General features: G+C 38.0%; 1 protein-coding gene across 1 annotated transcript in view; it reads right to left on the bottom strand.

Annotated features, from left to right (window-relative positions):
- Positions 1–2,988: 2,988 nt before the first annotated feature.
- Positions 2,989–25,221, bottom strand: part of LOC134539582 (muscle-specific protein 20-like) — a 69,585-nt gene continuing 47,352 nt past the window's right edge. Inside the window, exons 2-4 of the mRNA XM_063381739.1 lie at positions 19,036–19,247; positions 5,233–5,353; positions 2,989–4,612 (exon numbers count right to left, since the gene is read on the bottom strand). Coding sequence (XP_063237809.1) covers positions 4,421–4,612; positions 5,233–5,353; positions 19,036–19,247 — 525 coding nt within the window. The 3' untranslated portion in view covers positions 2,989–4,420. The remainder of the gene's footprint in view (positions 4,613–5,232; positions 5,354–19,035; positions 19,248–25,221) is intronic.

Raw genomic sequence — 25,221 nt, forward strand, 5'->3', positions numbered from 1 at the left:
GTTGCTACAGTTACGAGTATGTATAAATGATATTCCAACAGAAGGGGAAAATTAAATGTTGTACATTCTCAATATAAGACTGGATGAATGCGACTCACATTACCCTCACATTCTGAGCTAATTTTCTCATATATCCTTAACCAGCATACCTTATTCTTACCGAGACCGGTGACTTATTGGTAAGACACTGTAAAATTCTGAATTAAGCACGAACGACTCCAGTTCGGTCTTCCATTTTCCATGCCCCTAAATAACTCCAGGAAAATGCACACGCCAGTACCATGGCAATAGGCTCTGGCTGATTCCCTGCAGTGTTTTAAAACTGTTAGATTTTACAGTTAAGTGACTTCCAGACTTTGTGGTTCCACATAAATGGATCTTCATGGAAACTACGTTGGATCACGACTTCTTAGTTTTGGTTTTCCGCTGTAAACAGGGTTAGGTATAGACGTGAAAGGAATAAGAGGGTTTTGTTGTGGATTAATCATATTTTTTTAAGATGTGATTCTTGGCAACTTGGTGTTTAAATGAAGCAGTGACCGACCCATCTTAGAATCTAAGAAGGGATGTATGACCGAAGGGTGTTATGACATCCCTCTCAGGTTCTCAAATAAGCATTTCGTATGTCACGTCAATATAAGATAAAATAACATGTATCTTTGAAAGAAAATACATTTTTACCAAAACAATTGAACCGATGTAGGCAATTATTTTTTATCACACAAGCGTATTTTTTATTGGTTTTGTAAAGAGGGAAGGGGGCAATCTCCCCGTCTGCCCTACCATTGGACCGCCATTGAAAATGAAGTAAAGAGCGTCCCGTAAATTTACGAAGATGTTCGTAGAATCACGAAGTTCTCTTGATAATTTGTAACCATTGTACTTTGTAAATTTTAGGTGAATTTTTTAAACGTTGTAGTTATTTGTGTGTGTCTCTATCTATAATAACCTATCTATCAAGACGTGAAGGGTTATTAATACACGCATTTGTTCTGCCACCACCACTTCACTTACAAATATCATAACCATGATCATCTACACGATGTTTTCTTTATAGATTACGTAGTCTAAATTTTTGTGATAAGATGGGTGAAAAAAAAATGCGCTCAACTCGAAAAAGACATCAGTTTTCTGCATATTTGTATTTTAACATAATGGTAGGTGATCTTTAACCAGAAATTTATGTTGCAAAATATTTCAACAAAATATTTTGAAACAGATATATTGAGAACAATACTTACGTAGAACCTCAGAGCAATTTGTAGAAATCTCAAATCATAATCTCGAATTCGAATACCTGAGAGTATCTCGAATATACCCTTTAATCCGAATATAACTCTCAAGGGTAAAAAATAAAATAATGTACAATAAATGAAAAAAAATATTGACTATAGTGTTGAAACAAAGTTTCCAGAATAAATACATATTTTAATTTTATTGTCATCGGAAACCTTCTGTGTTCGTCAGATCTATCTTCGTTGTGTTGTTCATAGTACTCGTTTGACTTCATCATCGTGTTTATATGTTTGCTGCGTTGACCAGGTTTGTTGTCCGCCTGCATTTAATCTGCATCGTCGTTGTTAGCCCACTGTGATCGTTCGTGTTGTTATTTTATTTTCCATGACTAAGTTCCTTCAACAGAATTCTTGTGCTTTCTGATATTTTGAGGTTGAACATTTTTTGTTCGCGCTGTCGTCATTGTTTTTATCACAATACTTCTTTAGTTTCAGCGTTGGTTCCGTTTGTCCATCAACTGATTCAATCTTGTTTTCGGTAAAAATTTTATCTTCATAATTTTTTATTTTTGGAGTTTTTCCATGACAAACCGTGCAAAACTGCAATGGCATATGTCCAAAAAAACTGCATTAAATACATGTACTGTTCGTGTTGAAACTGCCTCGTCATTATCAGCCGGTTGTGTTCGTATGTTCCATAATGTTTTCTGACTAAATTCCTTCAACGGATTTCTCTGTTTTTTCAAAGCATGTAACATTTTACATAGCTAACACTGAGTCGTTACCCGTCTGTTTGTGTGTTCATCTTTATTTTCTGTTCCTGATGTTTTTCTGTAACTTCAAACGTAAACCATTAGTGTATTATATACAAGGCATTATGTTAAATAAATTTCATCTTAAACAAGAACCATTCAAAGAACTTACTTGCATTTTTTTTATGAAACAAATTCTGCTGAAGATATATTAATGCACAAATGTGATTTTACTATACATAAGATATTCAAGTAATTTGATGGGTAAACAAACATGTATAAATCTAGTTATCCCACATATGTTTACTATCCCCAGGTTTGTCAATTTTGCCATGCGCATGCTGTTCGTTCACATCCATATGCCATTAAATTGTCATGGAAAAACTTTAAGAATGATATTAGTAGCTTTTCATTCACCACAGTTTAAGTGTGTATGACAAAAATCATTTACTTTTGTCTACTTGTCAATGAAGATCATTATGAGAAGCACACATATTATCATTTGTTTTTCAAGTTTCTCACGTTGAAACACCTTATTACAAAATATTTCTGATTGTGTCAAAACTGCTTTAGGTTCGTGTAAGAGCAGTGGCGGATACAGAAAAATCTCAAGGGGGGGGGGGGGGGGGCGCAGGCCTACCTCTTCCACACACTCCCTTGTTACGTCACCTTGGTTGCTTGGATGCAGCCAGAGATCTTTTTCCAAGCTATATCCGTTTCATTTACGTCTCGCCCGAATATTAAAGGTAAGTGTATGAATGTGTATTGTATAACATCGGCGGCCGGGTGCGCGCCCTCCCCTTGCCAAGAACCATGCTTGGTGCTGGCCTGCCCTGGTCAAGGGGGAGGGGGGCGCCCCCTGCGCCCCCCCCCCTATAAATCCGCCACTGTGTAAGAGTTTCAAATGAAAAATTAGGATAACTTAAATACGTTCATCTCAATCATATAAAACAGTTGAAAATATTTTTTTCGTCCAAACTTTTATGAGAGTATACATGAGAGCTAGTGGCATTCGTGTATATTTTATTTGTTATTACTGACTTTTTGGACCCAAATTTAACAAAAGTATACAAGCAAATAAAGCCGTAAGCATTTGAAACACATTTCAATGAAGACTCTGAACGCGATTTGTTCTAGTTACACTGATACAGATACATATGTAGGTACATGAAATCTCGTGTTTAATAAATACATAATACAAAATGAAAGAAACAAATTTGGTAGTCATATTTTTATTCTTTGCTTCTTTCTACAATTGACATCAAGTTAGTTGTTCGTTCCGAGGGTGATACTAGCACTACAGTTTAATAGATTTTGTTAGTAACCTGCATTGTGTTAGTACACATTCAATAAATATTTATTTTTATTTAAACATAACATGATCCCTTGCGTATGATTTTCCCGAATACCCACCAACGGAAATAATGTTTGGCAGAAAAACGTTTTTTTTTTTTAATCGGAAGTAGAGGCAACAAAATGTACGATGACAATATGAAACTTAAAAAATAACTTAAATTTCTGTAGCACGTAAGGACAACAACAACTGAGTTAATGATTTGTTTTTGCTTTAATAAAATACTTTGCCCTATCATTAAAATAATATATATATATTTTTTTGTAATTTAGAAGGAATAATTCTTAGTTACTTACATGAGGAATCCTCTCTAAACAAATTTTAAGAAGAAAATTTGATGGTAGTGAAATATGTGAATAGATCAATAAAACTGCTGTACAGTTACTGGTGCATTCGCAATGCATTAAAAGTAACGGATACACGTGTTACTTAAACTTAATTTCCTCTTATGTGTGATTCGGCAAACTATAATTTATTTTGTTTCATGTTTTATTACATAAAATTCGTTTATGGTCTTAATGTATTTTCAAATGTCTGAAAAAAAAATTGTATTTTTTATTTTTAAGTTTTTGCGTTGTATGGGTCAGTTACGTTTAGCTATTGTCGTAAGAATATGCGATGTAACATTTTTTGTGGGATGGATAAAATGATTAGATACATAAAATTTGATTTTTTGAATTCGTGGGGGAACACGTGTACAGGTTTTCCAACCAGCGACAAGGGGGGTCGGTGACTTGCGGGAAGGAGGGATGGAGAGGGGTGACTTGCGGTAAGTAGGGATGGAGAGGGGTGACTTGCGGGAAGGAGGGATGGAGAGTGGTGACTTGCGGGAAGGACGGAGGGAGAGTGGGTGCCTAGGGGAAGGTAGGATGGAGGGAGGGAGAGTTGTGACTTGCGGGGAAGGAGGGATGGAGAGTGGTGACTTGCGGGGAAGGAGGGATGGAGAGTGGTGACTTGCTGGAAGGAGGGGAGGGAGAGTGGTGACTTGCGGGATGGAGAGGGGTGACTTGCGGGAAGGTAGGAGGGAGGTCGCTGGACTGACGGCAGGTGTGACGCGCGCGCGGCGGGGGATAACCGCCTCACTTCCCCAGCAGGATCTTCCGGGTGGCGCCGAAGCTCTGGCCCGCCTGGGTGGCGCCCTTGTTGGTGCCCGCCTGCAGCCCGATGATGCCCTCCCCGGCGCGGAGCTGCTCCTGGGTCCACGCGCGGTGGTGCTCCTCTGAGGGTTTGGGTCCCAGCCAGGGCCCGCGCCACTCGGGGTGCTTGTACGTCTGCGACACGTTCACCTCTCTTAGCCTACAGCTGTACATGCATATTATGTATAATATATTATTATTTTTATCCTTGATTAATTCAATACTAATTAACGAAACCATTAAAATTTCCCTGCCAGGGATTCTCAAGTAAAAGTCTAGAGTTAAACAATTCATATTAACTTGGTCGGCTTGGAAATCGACGGCTTGGAAATGAGGTCCGCACAGGGAGGATATCTGAATGACATTCGAACCCCAAGCGGAGAGCGAGCGTGTATTCGGCCCGAACAAAACGTTCTATCTTAGAAACTTCGAAAATATCCTAGAAATTATCCTTGAGACGTCTGCGGGACAGACGGAGGCCCTGACGTCTCAGAGAGCGACGTCACCGAGGAGACCAGAATTTTTAAAAAAAAAAAAAAAAAAAAAAAAAACAAATATCACTAATGGGGATTAGGCCTCGAAATTTTGCAATTTCAGAATGAGACTGAGCTAAAGCTTCGGTGCAAATATATATGTATAGTTTTGTTTTTTAGTTTTAGAGAGGTGTAAATTGACTCCAATAACGTCAGAGCACGCCGCTCCCAGAACCTCGTCAGAGCACGCCGCTGCCTGACGAATGCCTCGTGGGTACTCACGGTGCGGCCGATGGCGAAGATGGTGTTGGTGACGGCCGCGATGTTCTTCATGTCCCACAGGTCGACGGTCTGGAACAGGTCGACGTCGGGCACTCCGTACGCGGTGCACGCCTTCTGGAACCTGCCGACAAGCACGTACCACACTGCAGCACTCTCGCTTCCGACATGTCATCTCTGGAGAGGGTGCTTTCGTGTCGCACGTTGCCCTTATTTTGGAGAATAACTCCATTTTCACACATGTCAAAGGGTTTTTTCTTTCTTTTTTTAAGGTAAAGAGGGAAGAGAGCCTACGGTGAGAGTTTTTTTTTTTAAATTCCAAGTGGCGGACGCCTCCTTCCCACCTCCCTTCCTTTGAGCCTTACAGGTACCTACGCTCATGAATGACAGAAATTTCACAACAGACAACTCGAAAAATACATCTGTACTTAACTTTTCGATACAACCGCCATGCACGTCAAGGCATCTGTCATAATGTTAAAAAAAAAAAAAATCTGCCTGTATTTTACATTTAATGAAATTTTCAGTGACAGCGTTCATTTTCAATGGATGTAGCGGACAAGTCAACTGCAACACAATTTTCTAATTTTTACTCCTCGCTACCTTTTGCTCACAGCAGGGGCGCGGAAGACTACCATACTGGAAGACTACCATAATGACAGTATTCCACCTGGCCTCTTAGAAAAAAGGCGGAAAAGTACCATAACGGAAAACTGCCGTAATTTAAAAAGACGAGACGGAATTCTGCCATACTTTCTTATACACTCCATGGAAAGAGTACAGCGGCATTGCTCTCGAAGTAGTGTATAGAATATACGGTAGGTAACGCTGTCAACCCTCTAGTTGTTTCTCAGGTTGACTTTAAAGCTTACAGATAGCGCTTCTGACGGTGTTAGTTGCAATTACAAATCATTTCCAGATCGCGGACGAGAAGAAAGAAATGTTTCCAAAAATGTATTAGAGGGAGCAGCGCTGTATTCTTATTACGACGATTTAAATTGCATTTGCAAATTTGACTGTAAAGCGTGTATTTATTTGTAATATAATTAAAACAAATACCACGCATTGCTTGACGAGGCCTAAAATTGATATTTTTTTATAATAAGATTGGGTTGGAAACTATCATAGACTTTGCTCATGTTGAAATAAATAGAATATTTTATTTATATGTGGATGTTATACTGGCCCGCACGCGCGCGCACACACACATAATACCTACTGTGTGTGTTAAAGACGCTCATCCTGGAATAATATTTTTAGGAATAAAATTCATGTTCCTCTAAATATTTTTTTTTCGTCAAAAACGTCTAAAATACTACATAATAATAGTTTGTGATTAAAATTTAACTGTCAATAATACTTCAAGAAAATATATACCGATAAATGGTTGAATACACAACATCGGTATACAACAACTCACTGACTGATACACACTTAATTTAAATATTTTATGTACAAAAGCAAATTTTTTTAAATGTTTTAAATGTTTGTTTGAGCTTTATTTATAACACGAGGGAATTATAATGCTACAGTTACTAAAAACTAAAACGCTACAAAACTAAAAATAAAAAATATTTTTTGCAAAACTCCGTTCCCCCGGAGAAACCCCCGGAATGGCCACCGCATGGGGAGCCCAAGAAAAGAAATGGGCTCCCCATTTGGAAGCCACCTGGTAGGTTTTTTTCTGTTCCACCCACCGTTTCTTTGGTAGCCTGACTTGTTACAAGGGATTGTATTCCTACCAGAGAAAATGCCACCATTTTGTCCGGGCAATCCGCCTTGGAGGAGCCGGGGCGCGAACCCGGGTCCTACAAGTCACATGGCTACTACCCCAGAACCAGAGTGAAGGAGCGGATACTTGCAGTGTTCTTAACACTGACATGATGTTATTCCACGAGTTTATTGTAGTTTCACTTGATGTAAGTTTTTGGACATACGCCATTGCTAAGAACTTTTTCTGTTGAAGAAAAACTAATAAATAAAATAAATAAATAAAAATAAAAATAAAAATACTCAAAAAAAGATACAAAAAACACACAAAATTAAGCAAACAATTGCTGTTGTCAACAAGGATATGAACACCACAAAATATTCCGAAACAGGAATATGGTCAGCAAACAAAGAAAAAACAAAGAAAAATGTACTAAGAGAACGAAAAAATCCCCACAAATGATGACAACACAAAAATATTGAAACCCAAAATAATTCAGCACAACAGTTGAAGCGAGACAAAAAACATGACAAAACGAAAAAACAAACAAATACAATAGTTTTACCTAATTGTTTATTGTAGTTTCGTGTGTCATTAACACGTGCAGTACGTGTATTAACATCTAACCTCGGTAACGAACAAATTTATGTGTTCTTATGTTGTTCGTTCTGCATGAATTATGTAATTTCATAACAGTGAAATATAATTTGTATAATTAGTCTGGCAAATTTTTTTTTAGTTGATTTTCTGCACACCAACTTACAGTCTTACTTACTTACTTAACCGTCGGTTGTCAGGTAATTGTGATTTTTGGTCAATAGAATGCATTTAATTTCAACTAGTGACCTGGAGTTAAAACATTAATTAGAATCACAAGATTTTGTATGCTACTTATTTATACATATTCTAAGATAATATACATAATTTAATAATGTCGTTTGATTATTAGGGCTGTATGGTCGCGTTTTAACTTATGATAGTTTTACATTATGGCACTTTTCCGTCGCCCTACGGCGGAATACTTCGATATGGTAATATTCCAGTATGGTAGTGTTCCAGTATGGCAGTATTCCATTTGATCGGTCCTTCTGGAATATTCAAGAACACATATGTGTTAGTTATCAGAATTTTCCAAAATAAATATAAACTTTGAAAATCTTCCTGTGTCTATAGGGCGAGCCGAAATGAATTTTTTTTTTGTTTTAATTCGTGTTTTTTCTCTACATATCGTGCGTAAAATAATACCTACTTTTATACTGCAAAATATATTGGTCTACTTAAAGGCATTAATTGCTACATGAAATAATTGGCAACCTATCAATGATAGAGCCATCAGAAAAAAAAATGGTATGGAGACAGAACACAAATACAGAAACTGGGGAAAGGGGTTACAAATTAAATATCCTTGTCAGAAAAATAGTAACGACGGGGAAAACAACAACAAATAAAGGCCAGCGCTCACTTGCAATGTACCTATACACCATCTCACGCTTAGATTGCAGTTCACGTCTTATGGCACGTGCTGTTGTCAGATTTCTAATACGTTACGAAGAATTTTGGAATCCTGAGTGCACGAAAAGAACTTTAAGAATCCATTTTAGTAATTTATAATGTTTTAGGCATATACCTTCTATCACGCTTATAACTCTGTAATAAATCGCCTCTTTTTAACTTAAAACACAATATCCAACACCTTTAATTTCAAATACTTGTGTCGTATTTGACAACAGCGCGCGCAGGAACAAGGACAGCGCTTACGGCAGTCGGCGTGTGTTAGAGAGAGAAAGTGCTCATTTGTTTCCACGCTGCAATAAATGAGAGAGACGCTCTACGTACGTAGCACGCAAATGTTTTGCCAGTTGCCGTGAACCGGTGGTATGTTTTTTGGTATGTTTTTCGAGGACCTTCCGTTTCCCCCCATAAATTAATTCATGCCGTCGATGAATGCTACTACGGTCTCATCGTCCATTCAACATCATTCGATGCGGATGTGACATCGAAACGCGGCCACAAGAAAACTGGGAACATTTTTTTTTTTTTTTTAAAAAAAAGCCATCCGAGAAGACGTAATCGACAGACAGAGTCACGTCGTATTTAAACGAAACGTAACAGACAAAAAAAAACAGATAGCGGCGAAACCAGCTGACAAAATATACAGCGCGTCATAAGCTTTTGTGCGGTCACGTCGTAAAATAATGTGTGCAAATTACGATTTCCAGTATGAATTAATTTATTTATAACAACAAACGATATCGATCGATCGATCCGATTCGATTGCTTCTCGCTCCTCAAATCGGTACGCTCGCCTAGTATTAGGAGAACATAGCGCGCCAGGAGGTATTCAATAACTGTGCCGGTTCACAGCTTTAATAGTGAGTGATCTTTGCGTACTGAAAAAAGATCTTATTTATTAAAGGCCAAATAAATGTTTAGTTAAATGCTCAAGACAGTATGTACGCCAATAAACGTGGCATTTTCACCATGTTTATTTCATAAGTTCGCAACCAAAACTAGTTGATATAGCAGACATTTTTGGTACATAACACAAATTCCGTCAAAATTTTACTAATATATATATTTTATTTTTATTATTTTCTAGAAACGTCCAAACAAATTAAAAATATCACTCTTAACATTAACGGAAACTATACTTATTTGAACTAGATTCGTGTTGATTGTGAATAAACACTGCAAATTCTTACAGACAGAGAAACTTAAGACAGCCATCAGGCACGGTTGGCTAAACCATATTTGGTGAGAAACAAGTACTTCTTAGCGTTTATTAAAGTTTATTAATCTCAAGAGTCCAAGCCAATAAATCTGTACTTTATTTTTTTATGTCTTCTGTAGATGGTGAAGTTAAAATGATGTGACTTCTCTTACACTTAACCAAATTTGTAAATTAACTAAAATTGCACTAGCTATTCAAAATCAACAATTTAACATATTAAAAACATAGTTGACGATAAACTATGTAAGTAATACGCGGGAAAACCAACGTAAGTAGTAGTTGAGGTAGGCGAATGTAAATAAAAAAAATTGACATTACAAAATCCGACCGTAAACTAATTTTCAAATCATCTGAAGATGGGCATAAGCCTGCTGCAATCAAATTAGGGGTGAAACATCACACGTTGCCAACTATCCAGTAAGAGAAAAAAACAAACAAAGATGGCATTACGTTAATACCAATCACTCACGTATTCACACACAGATTTGTGCAGTAGTTAACTCGCGAAGTGATAATGCTGATAAGGTGTTCCAAATATGCTTATTCAGCCTGTGTTTGAAGGTGGCTAAGTTTTTCGATCCCTTGCCACAAAAATCAAAGATTGTGCTTGTGCCCTTTATCCTCCGAACTTCGAACCTGTGAAATTTTAGAGACACATTTCTGAAACCACTGAAACTCCAAAATAACGGTACACAGAAAAAAAATATGTTCTGTACTTTCACAAAAGATTCCTTTGGAAACCTGTTGCCAAGAAATAGTTTGAAATACAACAATATTTTTTTTTTAACTTTGTACAGCACATGACTATGGTTATTTTTCCATTTGTGAAATACGTTTTTCGAGATAATACTATTTCTTAAGAAAATTGGTGCATAATTTTATATTTGATTGATTTTTCATTCGAGCATTTTTTTTAAACATGGAAATAACAAACGAATATTCATTAATTGGACTTAGTATTCTTATTAATGTGTGCAGTTAATACTGGAAAGCTATGCAGGAAATGCTTTAGAAAAAAAAAACTTAAACTATTGGAGGCCCTGGGACACCACAAAGCATAAATGCCCCGGTAAGAATCCGAATCCAGTACTACTGCAAATACTATTTTATAGTGATACAGTTGTTTTCATGTAAACATTTATAAAACCGTTTAAATTCTCAATTTAAAGAGCTCATAAGTAATTAATAATAATTCCAGGATACAAGCCGAAGAATGTTTGTCGCAGTTCTGCAGAGAAGTCAGCAATTTCCTGCTATTATACTTTTTTTTTGTAAATGGAACAGATTTACTCGTGTAAAATTACAAATATTTTAAATTTATTTTCATGTAAAAGTACAAAAGTACAAAATTTGGTATTTCTCAACCGCACTGTTTTCTTTTAGTGGCCATACTCCGTTGATTCGGATGCGGTTCTCTGGACATACCAGAGATTAGGGAAATATGCCTTCAGATGGAGCACAAGGTCCCATTCGAGACGGGGGAGGGGGGGAAAGCCAAAAAGGGGAGGGGGATTTCAGTGTACGACACATACCAATATGGCGGCCGTTTGTTTACAAATGTATCAGCTGTGCCTGTATCGGAGGTTAAACTGGAGAAAAAAATGTAAACTTTTATCCATTACATTTGTATTATAAAGATTTGTTTTGGACTTTTAATATATATAAACATATTAACCAGTAGTATTTTGATCTAATTTTATTCCGAACAGCTTAACGACAAATATATTTTAAAAAATCCGCTATATTGTTATGTGAAAATAAAAATAAAAATTGTTTGTAAAGTCGGTTTACGGACGATAGTTTAACGTGACAACGTCATAACAAAACATTGATGAAATGATTGCATACTTTATGAATAATATTGAATCATTTTTATTTTAATAATAAAAGAATAAATACTTGAAATTATACTAGTAATCAGATTTTTAAAATGCAAGAATAATTAACCTTTATTGCCTAAATTGTTGTTGCAATAAGCAATGAAAACCGCATTAACTTTTCACTTCACTTTATAAACAGTCGAGTGGAAGAGAGATAGATGCGGCGCAAGCGTACAATGAGCGTAACGGGACACAGCGTAACGGAACAATGTGCGTAACGGGACACTTTTTCGTGCGTGCAACCGGCGTTCATCGATTTATTAGACGTTGTCACGTCAAAAAATGGGAGGAAAAACGGCTTCACGTCTGACGGTTAATGCTCCATCTGTATCCTTTCCTAATCTGTGGGCCCCCCTCTCCTGGTGAGATGTCGGCGACTCAAAAAGTAAAATGAATGACGGGCCAAGAGGTAAGCCCCCGCAAAGTCTAGGGCCGCCACTGCTTTTGGTAAACGTGTGTGTAACGTTGTGCCGCGACCTGCACACTTCCCGCGCATACCTCTCGCTCGCTCCTGGTCGCCTGGTACAAACGCACCGATTTGACGGCTGCAGGAAGGACGACAGACGGACGGATAGCGAGCGACAGTCAGTCAGTCAGTCAGTCTCAGTCAGTCAGTCAGTTGGGGAGGACATCATCACAAAGTAAGTAAGAGTAAGCTAAATTAATTCCTTTAGTAATTTTGCTGTCGGTTCTACTGAATGTGTGTGTGGGTAGGAAGATTAATAATTTTAGAACTGAATTTGAATGTGAAATTTTTTACGATGCGCGCGCGCCATGCAACAACGAAATTTTCATCACATGATGAAAAAAAAAAAATGGATACTTTAGTGATTGATGTCAAATACTGGTCCGTATAATTAAAAACATATGTTTATTCTGAATATTAGTGACAGAAAATAGTATTTATAAACTTTTTCAAGAGTGTAAAAGTGAGGTTATGTTCTCCTACATGTGCAATTTATTTGCATTAAAAATTTTTATTTAATAAATAATTAAAATTAATAAATCAGAATAAACATTTTAAAATGTTATTACGTTCATTCAATAAAATGTATCTTGATTATTCTAATAGATTAAATAATTAATTTTATACATTTGTTTATATTAATAGTGAATAAATACTAAGTATATATCAAAAAAATAATTTAATTTATACGTAACAACCATATTTATTTATAATACCACTCCAGTCCTTTTATTATTTCATTTCTATCAATTATTGGCATGCAAAATTAAAGTTAGTTTTTTTTTTACTCCGCCAAATAAGTATAACATTGAACGTGCTACACGCGCCATTTTTTTAAAATAATTAATGAGCTGGCGTAGGGTTGTTACAAAGCATTAATTAACTAACAAATAAATGAAAATAAACCGTACATTTGACCTTGGCGGGTTGACATTCATTGCAAAGTAACAATATTTATCAAATATATTGTAAACATTAGGTTGTGATTGATTACAAGGGTATATTTTATATTACCCAGGAGGCAAGAGGGAATAAAATCCTCACCAACTATTGTTATAAAAAAATTTGTTTGACAAATGATTTTTAGATTTTTTGTTAAGTGTTCATTATTGTGTGGCCCCATGAAACCTATTTATTGAAAGAGGTAGAATTCCTACAAATGCCTCCCCTTTTGTGTTGAGCTGCTAGCTACCACTCTTCTTCTATTAATAATCCGTCTCCGTTTCCGTGCCACTGTAGAACGGGCCTAACAAGCGGATAAGAGACTCGCGGGTTCCACAGGGAAAGACCAAGGGTCTCTCTGGCTTTTCCTGTTCAGTCCGAAAAGGGCGGGATTTTCCGTCAATTGTATTTTTCGAGAGTTGTCAAGGCCGCGGTTTGAAAAGGAGCAAACGATAGCGTTGTGTCCATGAACTGAGCCAATGTGTTTTTTTTTTTTTTTTTTGAAAATTCGTTTTATTTTTGTGTAATGTATGAACTTTAAATTCATGTTTACACTTTCAATTGTAGTTATAGTCACGCCAATGAAATATCTCCCTGTTCGATTAGGGTCCTATTAAAAAAGGAAAAGTTTTGCGGAAACTTACGATGTTTTTGTGAACCGACTTTCTGTTGAGTTATAACTGAGAAAAAAAAAATGCGCAAAATGACATAACGCCCCCTGACTACAGCAAGTGTCCTATAGTAACATTTCTAAGGAAGATATATCACCTGAGCCACGATTATTTCACGGATTCATTTCACTCCAGGAATAGACCCAACTTGCTCGTACCATTTTTTTTTTTTTTTTTAGAACGCTCGTGGTTTGATAACGAGGTTATACGTGAGACCGGCCAACCAACTTCTCACAAGTGCTTTAATAACTGGCTCAGGGTCGTCAGCAGTCCGCCGAAAGATAAGAAAACGTTGCGTAATCAGTAGATGTGCACGTTAAGGCCCGTTCTACGACGACACGTAAGCGGAGAGACGGATCACGTACGGATCAGCTCGGCGTCGCTCCTCCGTGCGACCAATAGAAGACGAGCACACTCGGCTGGGCGAGTAGCCATGTTTGTTTACGTTCTAAATACGTTTTAAAAAAAATTCTATCATTTAAAATTTCGTGACCTTGAAATGAATTTCTCATTAGCTGCTATTTGTTACGTTATCCGTGCATTGTGGAAAGCAGCAGACGTTGTTCTAAAAGGAAATCTCAGGGGAAGAAGCCGCTACGCGTCACGCAAGAGGAGAAAGGGGGAAGGGGGAGGGACGGAGTTAGGTTAGGTTCGCCTTTTATTCCCCTTAACCGGCGATGGGATCGAGTGGGGACTTTGAGAAATGGGGGAGTGAGAGGGGGAGAAGAGAGGGCGGGCAGCGGCACCGGGTAGAGGGGGCGTGTTCCCAGGTCTCTCTGTCCTTTGGCGTGGGGGGGGGGGGGGGGCGACCCCCCTCGTCGTGTAGGGCGGTCGTAGGGGCAGCGGGGAGATAGATCTACCCCGCCGCCGTTTGGTGGGTGGTGCGACTCCTCTGGAAGGGATGAACGGTCCGGTGGAGGGAGCCACACAGAGGCGCACACAACACGCACAACACACGTGACGAACCCGCAATTATTTAACTGAAATTACACCCGAAAACACGCTTCCGCGACGATCAGCCTTCGGACGCGGACGAAGACGACGCCTCTATGATGGTCTCTGCCCGCGGAAGAACTCCGGCATTGGCGGCCGCGGAAGGCTCGGAATCGCGCCGGCCGGGGGGGGGGGGGGGGGGGGGGAATTCGCGGGAGAGAAGCGCGCCCGAGTCCCGCTGCCGAGAGGGGCTAAGCGGGCTCGTCGGTATCCGGAGCGCAGAAGAGCGCAGGAGGTGTTTGTTTCTTCTCTTGCCCTTCCTCGCCTCTCCTCCCGTGTCCGGCATTTCATTCGGTCTTCCCCTTTGAATATACAGTAGAGTCCCGCTAATCCGAACCCCGCTAATCCGAAAATCCGCCTAATCCGAACAGGGCTAGGATAAAAAAATTTTTATATAATTTAAGAACTAAGAAAAGTAAAGAAAAACAAGTTTTTTCAAGTAATGTTGTACGTTTATTAATATGTACATAAGAAACTTATAATTTATCTATCTATGTGAGTAATTAAAAATATTATATGACACAAAATATGTACGCTAAATAATAAAGGTGTATTTTTCGTCCGACCTTCCTTACATATTTGACATATCAGACACTAAATACGCCTCAAAAAGACAACATATGACATTATATGACAAAATTCTGCCTAATCCGAATTTTCGCTAATCCGAACAGGGTTCGGTCCCAATTAGTTCGGATTAGCGGGATTCTACTGTATATATTCAAAGGTCTTCCCAAAGGGGGGAGAAACTGTCATTGACGATACTGAGACCTAGATTATTGAAGTAGTTTTGGGCCCGCCCGCTAAATAGTAGTTTTCACAATATGTTGCTTACATAGCTGCATTGATTGTGAGAAGTAATGCATAAGCTATTATCAGGCAAACGAACACAAACACATATTTTGTTCTGTGACATACCAGAAATTTTTGCATCTCCTCTGTCTGTCTGTCTCTCTCTCTCTCTCTCTCTCTCTCTCTCTCTCTCTATATATATATATATATATATATATATATATATATATATATATATATATATATATAAACAAACAACTTTAAGTGTTTTTCTCACAGTTTAAATCAATTTAACTAATCAATTAGATGAATTAACATTATTAACCTAAAACTTTTTTATTAGAACCTCTAACCGGAGTTTTTTTTTTTTTTTTGCTGGTAGTTATGGGCCCCACCCAACAGATAGCGTCCCATGTCGCGTGAATCATGGTTTCAGTTTCCACTGTTAAGAGTCGCACTTCTATGTCTCCCTCCTTGTTCTGTGAGTCTTCCACACTCATTGGTCAGGATCCAGAGAAGCTGTCGCTAGACAAAGCCTGTACGGTACGGTTAATCGTACACTGAAGGCCCGGTCCTAATGTGAAGTACGTCACATTGTCACACGGGAGACTGTCCATAATTGTGATGCCCGACGTCCGAATTATGCTGAATTCTAAAGTAGTCACTAAAGCCCCACCCTCAGGTTTGTAGGACTGTGGGAAAATTATTTTTATTTATTTATGAGTTATATACAAAAAATGTTTTGTTGGTCAAAGGCTACACACAATCGATCAATTTAAAATTGTATACAACATGATTGCAAGCTCTTAATTAAATTTATAAAACGTTTTATAAGCAAATAACGATACTCGTATTATGAATTTAGGTAAATTAAGAGCAAAAATAAACAAAGTTATGGAAGCAAAATAATTTATGATACTACTCCCTGAGAAGTGTATTTTGTTTTGTTAATCTCACGTATACAGTGAATGATTATCCTCTTGTTTCGAAGGTCAAGTGAGCGAAATTCCATCGAGATCGGAGTGAAATTGTAGATTTGTATTAGTACAAACAAAAAGGAATACTTCTTTATACAGGTTGAGTCTGAATTCGGCTGATAAACGTTGTCTGCAGTTTCATTACGACAAAATAGGTTGAAAACATGTGTATGAATTATGGTATAAAGTGCTTTCCAAGACTGGTTGGTGTACGTCTTAGAAGTTGGGGGTTTAAATTTTTTTTTAACTGTAAATAATGGTGAAGGTATTTAATATGGACCACTGTATTATGTATAATTAATCGAATGAAGTTCTACAACCACCCCAATACGTGTCGCTGTCGTAAACTTATTTCACTGAAATAATTAAAGGTAGTAACACTTCACAAAAAAAAAAAAGAACAAAATGCAGTCATGGGGACTGTCGACAGAAGTGAAAACTTAGAACTTTGTTTTTAAATGTGTAATATGACATCATCTCTACGTCAAATGTACGTAACAAAATGATTTTGGTATTATAACACTACCATGTCGGTGACGCGAACCCATAAGTTTTGCCCCTACCAATAATAACTTTAAAATTAGAATAAATAAAGTTTTATCCTTGAAAAATAAAAAAAAATAAAAAATATGAACTTAAATCCACAAATAATCAACAGTCACTGCGTAAATAAATTATCAAAAGAAAATCGCTCAACGCTGTCAATTTAACTTCACTAACTTACTGCTACTACAGCATGTCGGTGATGCGAACTCACAAGATTTTACCCATCCAAAAATAGTCCAACTCGCACATGACACAGTCGAGTATATACAATGTATTAGTGTATATATGTGTATACATGTACACAGGCCGCTGCGCGTCGCCAGTCAATATAGAGGTAACTTCCAATAATTTAAATTAAATTATTTTACGGTAGCGACAAAATTCGCGGTAATTGTAAAACTTAATTCGATTAAACATAACCAAAGACACCCAGCGTTCCATTATAAAATACTTTCTATATTATTTGCAACAAAAATGTTGTTCGATTCCCACTTCAAAGGTGTACACCAAACCTAGGAAGCACATTGGACCATACGTCTTAACAGCTGTTATCAACTCGTTCTATCGTGATAAACCTAAAGCCGACTTTTACCGGTCGAATTCCGACTCATTCTTTTTATACGTAAGGATTTAATTTTTATGTGTAAACTTCTTAGTTCTCGGTGTGTGGCATTTGGTGGGAGGAACGGAAATCATGTGGAACCACGGTTGGTGCGAAAACCAAAGTTCACAAATACAGAGAGAAACTTTGTGGTATAAACTGTTTAATGAGTTTTAACAATTTAACGAATTTCCTTGTAAAAAATCAGGTCCAAAGACGTGATCGGGATATTTTCTCAAGTCTTTTTTTTTTTATCGAAGCCGTTTCATTACACAGTTTAACCTTAACCTCTAAAATCCAATTATTCGATAGCCAACGTAGCTACTCTAGCAGCAAATTCTAGCGGCGTGTGTGTAAACTACGTGTGATTGGCGTATTTAAATTTAGAGATTGATATTGAATACAGGTCCACATATTTAATAAAAAATATGTATTTATTACGAATTATAATGATAGAAATTATGTTTATAAACTTTTTCGAGTATATTTATACAAGTGAGGTTAGGTTCTTGGATGTATAATTTATTTTCCTTATTAATGATATAGTTTTTATATAATTAATTAAATAAAAAAATAATTAAAACTATTACATTAGAATAAACATTCAGCATTTGTATTGATTTTAATTATTAATTAAAAATAATCATTATTATTTTACTAAATTAAATAATTAATTTTATACTAATGTTTATATTAATATTGAATACGGAGTAATTATTTAATTAATATTGGTTACAGTATATACAGGGAAGAGCCCAGCATCGAATCCCGCAGGCCCTGCCTGTAGGGAAATGTGGTGTTAGGGAGGACCCGTTTATTCTGGGGTTGCACGGCGTGTCCAAGTCCATCTTGAATGGGGCCACAGCCCACAGAGGGTGCCAGACCCGTGTTTTAAATGAAAAAAAGAAGTATAACTTCTAACGTGCGTTCATAGGTACGCACGCACTAACTTTTTTTTGACGTGACGTCTAATAAATCGATGAACGCCGGCTGCACGCACGAAAAAGTGTTCCGTTACGCATATTGTCCCGTTACGCTGTGTCCCGTTACGCTCATTGTACACTTGCGCCGCATCTATCTCTCTTCCACTCGATTGGAACAACCATCGATTTGACTTTTTCGAGGCACATTAAACTTGAAACACTCCCATTCGTTTCCTTCTTTTCCTATCATCGTCCTATCCTTAACAGAATAACACAGATTGGAACAAGTTAAATAGCAAACATGCATAAAATTTATAGTTAATATAATCTTTTGGTTAAAGTAATAAACATATTCGAATTAATGAGTGCAAATAAAAGTAAATATATTAATTAAATTGTAGATTTCATTTCACTCCTTTGTATCCATAAAAAAAAGTGATAATTCAATAAAAATGATTCAATTTTATTCATAAAAGTATGCAATCATTTCATCAATGTTTTGTTGTGACGTTGTCACGTTAAACTATCGTCCGTAAACCGACCTTACAGACATATGTCGAGGGGCACACTCACTGGCTGAGGTTGTCCATCATCTTGTAGTCGCCGCCGGAGGTGTTGATCTTGGGCACGAGGCCCGGCTGCAGGCGGTTCATCAGCTTGCACAGCAGGATGCCGTCGCGCAGGGCGTGCTCGAAGGGAACACCCGGAGGAAACCTCTCGCCCGTCACCACCTCGATCCAGCGCTGCGCCTCCGCCTCCTGGTCGGGCTCGCGCTTGCCGGCCACCTGCGACAGGACGAGCGGCTCACCACCTCGTTCCGCGTGGCGGGATTCAAAAAGGCGTAATTCAAAATGGCGTAATTCAAAACGGCAGAGTTCAAAATGGCGGAATTCAAAATGGCGGAATTCAAAATGTCAGAGTTCAAAATGGTGGAATTCAAAATGGCGAAATTCAAAACGGCAGAGTTCAAAATGGCGAAATTCAAAACGGCGGAGTTCAAAATGGTGGAATTCAAAATGGTAGCATTCAAAATTCCAGGGTTAAAATTGTCGGAATCCAAAATGGCAGAGTTGAAATTTTGGAATACAAAATGGTGATAATCAAAATGGCGGAATTCGAATTGGTGAAATGCAAAATGACGAAATTTAAAAATGGCAGTGTTCAAAGTGGTGTAGAATATATGTATACCAAAAAAAATCTGTGACATTTGTGTGTATACACTTATATACGTATCTTAATAATTTCATGGAAATGTCACTAAAATCTTCCACCTGTCCACCACACAATCATTATTAAATAATCAGTTGATACCTGCAAAACACCATTTAGTTTCGGATACACCAGACTTGGTAATTTTGTTGCTGATTCCTGGGATTTGTTTGACGAGGAGATTTCAAACAGCGTGGTTTCTTCTGAAGCTGTGTATGTGGGGACAGGCCCCGCCTACCCGGGCACACACGCGGTGCGCAGAGCTTCAGGAAAAACAACGCGATTTCAAAACTACTCGAGATATCCGAGTGGGGTCTGCTTACGAAAAGCATTTAAGAGTTCGCTGAGGGCCGAAAAGTACTTTTGTTCTCGGGTTAAGTTTTTAAACTGTATTTTTAGAAGAGTTAAAATGGCTAAAAGCGTATGTATTCAGAGTAAATTTGTAGGTGTAAAATAACCGATACAGATTCTTGAAAGCACATACGGGACTTGCATTACACCTTTATCATCATTTCTCGACCGTTACGGTCACCGCTCAAATTCCACAGTTATCCTGTGACGACGAGAAGACTGCGCGCCAGTCCAGAGGAGACACCGCGCTAGAAGCACCAGCGAGCGTCGCGCTCATCATCCCGCCTCGCTAACACAGATACGCCCCTGATAGGTGCTGGCCGAGGAAATGTTGTCTGGTTGTCGGGACAGCTCAGCTTCGAGGGTGTGCGCTCTGCGACCAGGGGCGTAACCAGTGGGGGGGGGGGGGGGAGGGGTTAGGGGTTCAACACCCCCTCCCCCCCTTAGCACCAAATCTTTAATTAACTTCTTATTCATCACTCAAACAAATTTCATATTAAAATTAATAAAAATTTTACCATTATAATATTTAAATTTAAGTACCGAAAACTGCTAAAATAGCACTATTTTACACCTTAAAATCCAAATTTTCCCGGGGGAGGACCCCCGGTCCCCCGGCTTTAATACGGGGGGGGGGGGGGAGGGGGATGCCCATGCTTCTAAACACCCCCCCATACACAAATCCTGGCTACGCCACTGTCTGCGACAGCGCACTTGGGGGAGGATCGAAAAGGACGCCCTTCCTGCTGGGGCGGCGACCCGCGTCTATCTTTGGACGCCGTCTCCGCCGCGCGGAGGAGGCGCCAAGACGCCGCGCCGTCCGCCAGAAGTACCTCCCCCTCCCCCGTCCCCGCCCCCGCCCCCTCCCATCCCGACATAAGTCCTGCTGAAGCGCTGATGGATGCGTCGGCGCGGACTTGGACAAAAAACGGCCACTGCGTTGAGGGCGGATAAAACTGACAACCCAGACTCAACTGGGAAATATCGATCGAAATACTACTAACAGCTTCTGGGAAAATGTTTTTTTTTTTTTTTTTTACTAAACATTTAATAAGCAAATTTTATGGAGCGTACGCTGAATATCGGGTAGGAAAGGAAAAAAGAGGGAGGGGGGAAGCGTAGAATCACTTTTATATTATTTTATTTTGTTTTTGGGTATACTAGATTTGTACACAAATGTAAATGTGGTTTTCAGAGGAGAGGGGGGGTCGTACCCCCCAAGTATACCCCTGGCCTCTTTATTCACACATCAAAAAAATAAGAAAATTAAGATCTTGACCCTTTTTTTAATTAACTGTCCCTCGTTACTTAAAAACACGAAGTACAATCCTGGTATTTTTTTATGAATGTTTGACTTGAAATATTTTTATGGAAAAAAAAAAATATTTCAAATCCTAGGAGGTTGTTTGAAAGTTCGTGTCCCTCTGCATTTTACACTTTTTTGCTACCACGCCGTTCTCACGGAGTCTTTGCGCTACCGTCACAATTTTCTCGTCTAGACGGATTGAATATAGATTTTCAGGTTATTCACGTATGTACAGATAACTTCATGGGCAATTCATAAAGGGCTAAATTTTAATAACTTCTTTTATGTGTAACACCTTAGCTCTCGGTATTTGGCATTCGGTAGGGGTAATTTCGCGAATGCGACGGAAGTCGCGTTGAACGGAAATGTGTAACAACGGTGCTGGCATCTGTGGTGGATGGCGCACACCTAGTTCACAAAGCCAAAGTTTAACTGTTTGATAAATTTTTAGCAAGATGGGCACTTTTTTAATAAAATTCCTTGTCGAAAATCATGTCCAAAACCGGGGTTAAGCATTTTTTTTTCAAGTCTTTTTCACTTTCATCAAAGCCGTTTCATTATATATTTATAATTTCGGTCTGCGAAGTCGACGTAGCTGCTACGGCAGCGGATTCTAGTGGCGGGTGCGGAAACTACGGGTTAAAAACATTATATATATATATATATATATATATATATATATGTGTGTGTGTGTGTGTGTGTGTGTATGTGTGTGTGTGTGTATATATATATGTGGTTGAAAACACAATTTCCGTAAATTTTTCACGCTCGCCGTTATTTTAAAGAATTTTACGTTAAATTTCGTGTCCTAGTTTTGTATCAAAAGAGTATTTGCAACATGAGAACACACGAATTTACTCGTCAGCGAGTTTAGATGTCACACATCTCTGATGTGTACTGAAAGTCTCGCTCATTTGTTTTTCTTCTTATTCTTTCTTTTAAATAGTTTCAGTTACTTTAGATTTTTTTTTTCTTCGAAACTTTATATACTGCAGCAAGAACAAGCTAAAATTAATACGGCATTGGCTACGAGAGCGTCGGGTATGATGCGATGTTATGCAAGAAGCGTGCCAAGCCAAAAGTGACTCTTTATACAAGTTAATGTTTCTTAAGAGAGCGACGCGCCGTCGCACGGAGGCCATTTAACATTTCGCAACGAGTGCGAGAGACCGTGCGCCACCCACGTCATACAAACATACTTCGCGCGCGGGACGAACTCTGGCACAGAATTGGTCCTCCTGTCCAAAACTTCCCCCCACCTCTCTTTTCAACGTCCTCTCTTTTCCCCTCCTTCGTCAACCCCCTTTAAGGCCCTGCTACACTGTCAGATGTTTGTCTTTTAACCGTATGGTTGGAGGGGAAGAACTGTAAGAAATGGGAAGCCTAAGATGCACATAAAGTTCTGCCATTCCCGATTACACCCGAACAATTCACCTTCGGCCAACCTAGGGTTTATTTATATATATTTATATTTCTCTGTTTATTTTAATGTAGCTATACTAACCCTAACTAACCGACCATAGTGTTTTAAAGTGTTTTAATGTAGCTAACCTAACCGACCACTTTTAGTATTTGAATTCATTTTTCTTGCGCAAAAATAAAAAAAATCCCGAAGTTGGCCGAAGGTGAATTGTTCGAGTTTAATCGGGAATGGCAGAACTTTATGTGCATCTTAGGTCTCCCGTAAGAAACACGGGTTCCGAAGCCCCCTGCCAAATTAAAGTTTGACACATAACCCCAATTGCAAGTCTCGTCACACTATCAAATTGTATTTCTTGGACTGATTTAGCTCAAACTTTTTCATTTTTTATCTTACTTTTAAATTCATGTTATAAATCACGATGACTGAAGGAAATTTTAAACTTGTTGATATTTTTGTTAATTTCTTAAATTTTAAAACACGTGTTAATTTAAAACACATAAATACTCGTTACATATCAAAATGACACGCCGTTCGCTTCTTTTTTTTTTACTAATAAAATTATTTTACATACGAACTTTCATATTTTCATTATTTTAGTTATCTCACCCACATAAACTTTTTTTTAAACGCCAAGCGGAACTTTGCCATTTTGAAGATTTCGTTGTGGCGGAAACGTACGCCAGTTTCCGTTTTCGCTGCGCAAGTTTCTGGTTGGCCGATTTCGTTCAACATCCAAACATTTTTTTTTTTTTTGAACATGTCCTGCGCACAAAATATTTGATGGAAACTCGAGTCATCCAGCCTGCGGAAGAAACGTGTCTGCGATTGTGACGTGACGTTTTCGGTGGCGTCATAACCGCCAAATTTATTTGATAGAACATACTGGAGGGAAGCCATCATTTCACAGACAAGAGAGCCTTCCCCGAAGTTCATGCTCGCTTTTTTTTTCCGTTCTATCTCATTGTATAAACCGGCGTGGCATTAAATTTTGCGGTCGATTAGGATAGGTTAGCTACATTATAAATACTTTAAAACATTGTGGATGGTTGGTTTTATTAGGTTAGTATAGCTACATTAAAAATACTGTAAAAACCATTTTATGGTTGCTTGGCAAATAAATTTTTAATATGTAGCTATCCAGGGCTAGGAAACCGTTTACATGATTTCACAGTATCTTTAATGTAGCTATCCTAACCAAATCAACCGTCCACAATGTTTTAAAATATTTATAATGTAGCCAACCTAATCTTTTACAGTGAACAAAAAAACAACCGAAGATGCACGATCAGGCGTTTGGCTCTCTCGTCTGTGAAAAGAAGGCTTCCCACATACTCCGTTTGCAAAACACCCCCCCCCCCCCCTCTTCCGGCTCCTCCAACTCTAACGGTGGATATGACGTCCAGCGTTAAAAATACCGCTGCTTCGCGAATTTCGAGGTGGAAAAAACCTTCGCGAATCGTTAACTTCTCGAGACGTTTTCAGCGTGACTAAGTAGGCTGCAGGTGCGCGACATTAAAGCACCGCAAAAATAAAATGATACGCGGGAGCCTTTACAAACTGGAAGTGGAGATCTTTGCTCTCAAAACCAACACATACTTTTTTTTTCACTCGAATTAAAAAAATGAGTACAACATGCATACTTATGCGATTTCCCCACCCCCCTCTTATTAGACGTCGATTTAAATGATTATATGTACAATCATTGCATTCTTATGCTAGCATATGCACTCCACATGCATACTACACGGATAATAATTTTCTGTAATTTGTACAAAAGATTATTTTAGAAACCAGTTGCCAAGAATAGTTATATTTTTCTGACTGACAAATATAATGTTTTTAATTCCACAAAACGTTTAGGAAAGTTAATACTTTTCCAATTTTTGTATCATGTTATAACTTGTTTTAAACGTATCATGTTAATGGTAAGGATATATATATATATTTTTTTTTTTTTTTTTTTTTAGAATTTCGATTAGCACTCGTTGAAAACATATAATAAGTTCTGTTTGAATGTCCCTTCCGATTAGCCTACCGGAGTAAAAACAGTGGTGCCAATGAGCTAAATAAAAATATACACAATGTCTCACAACTCGAAGTCAAGTCGAGAAAAGCTGATATGGAAATTAATTACATTTATGATCCAAAAAAGTAAAATAATTGTCGCTGTTTTTGAGTTATAGGGTTTTATTTAAGTTTAAATATCTTCATTATTCTATACTGTGACTATAAATATTTGTCTACGCAATCATGAATAACCTTGTCATTGATAAACATTAAACATAAATTCTAACATACTGTACTTTTGGATGGGGAAAAATTCTTTGCACGGCTTAGGTGGCAAAATTTATTGTTTAATCGGTAACTTTTAAATTCATGCCGTAAAATACAATACTATTTAAATAACGTGCTAAGTTATTAGTTGTGTATAACTTATAAAGTGTTTTTTTTTTACAGTATGAATAGTTAA

This window comes from Bacillus rossius, chromosome 15 (genome assembly GCF_032445375.1).
Source record: "Bacillus rossius redtenbacheri isolate Brsri chromosome 15, Brsri_v3, whole genome shotgun sequence".
NCBI classification, from domain to species: Eukaryota; Metazoa; Arthropoda; class Insecta; order Phasmatodea; family Bacillidae; genus Bacillus; species Bacillus rossius.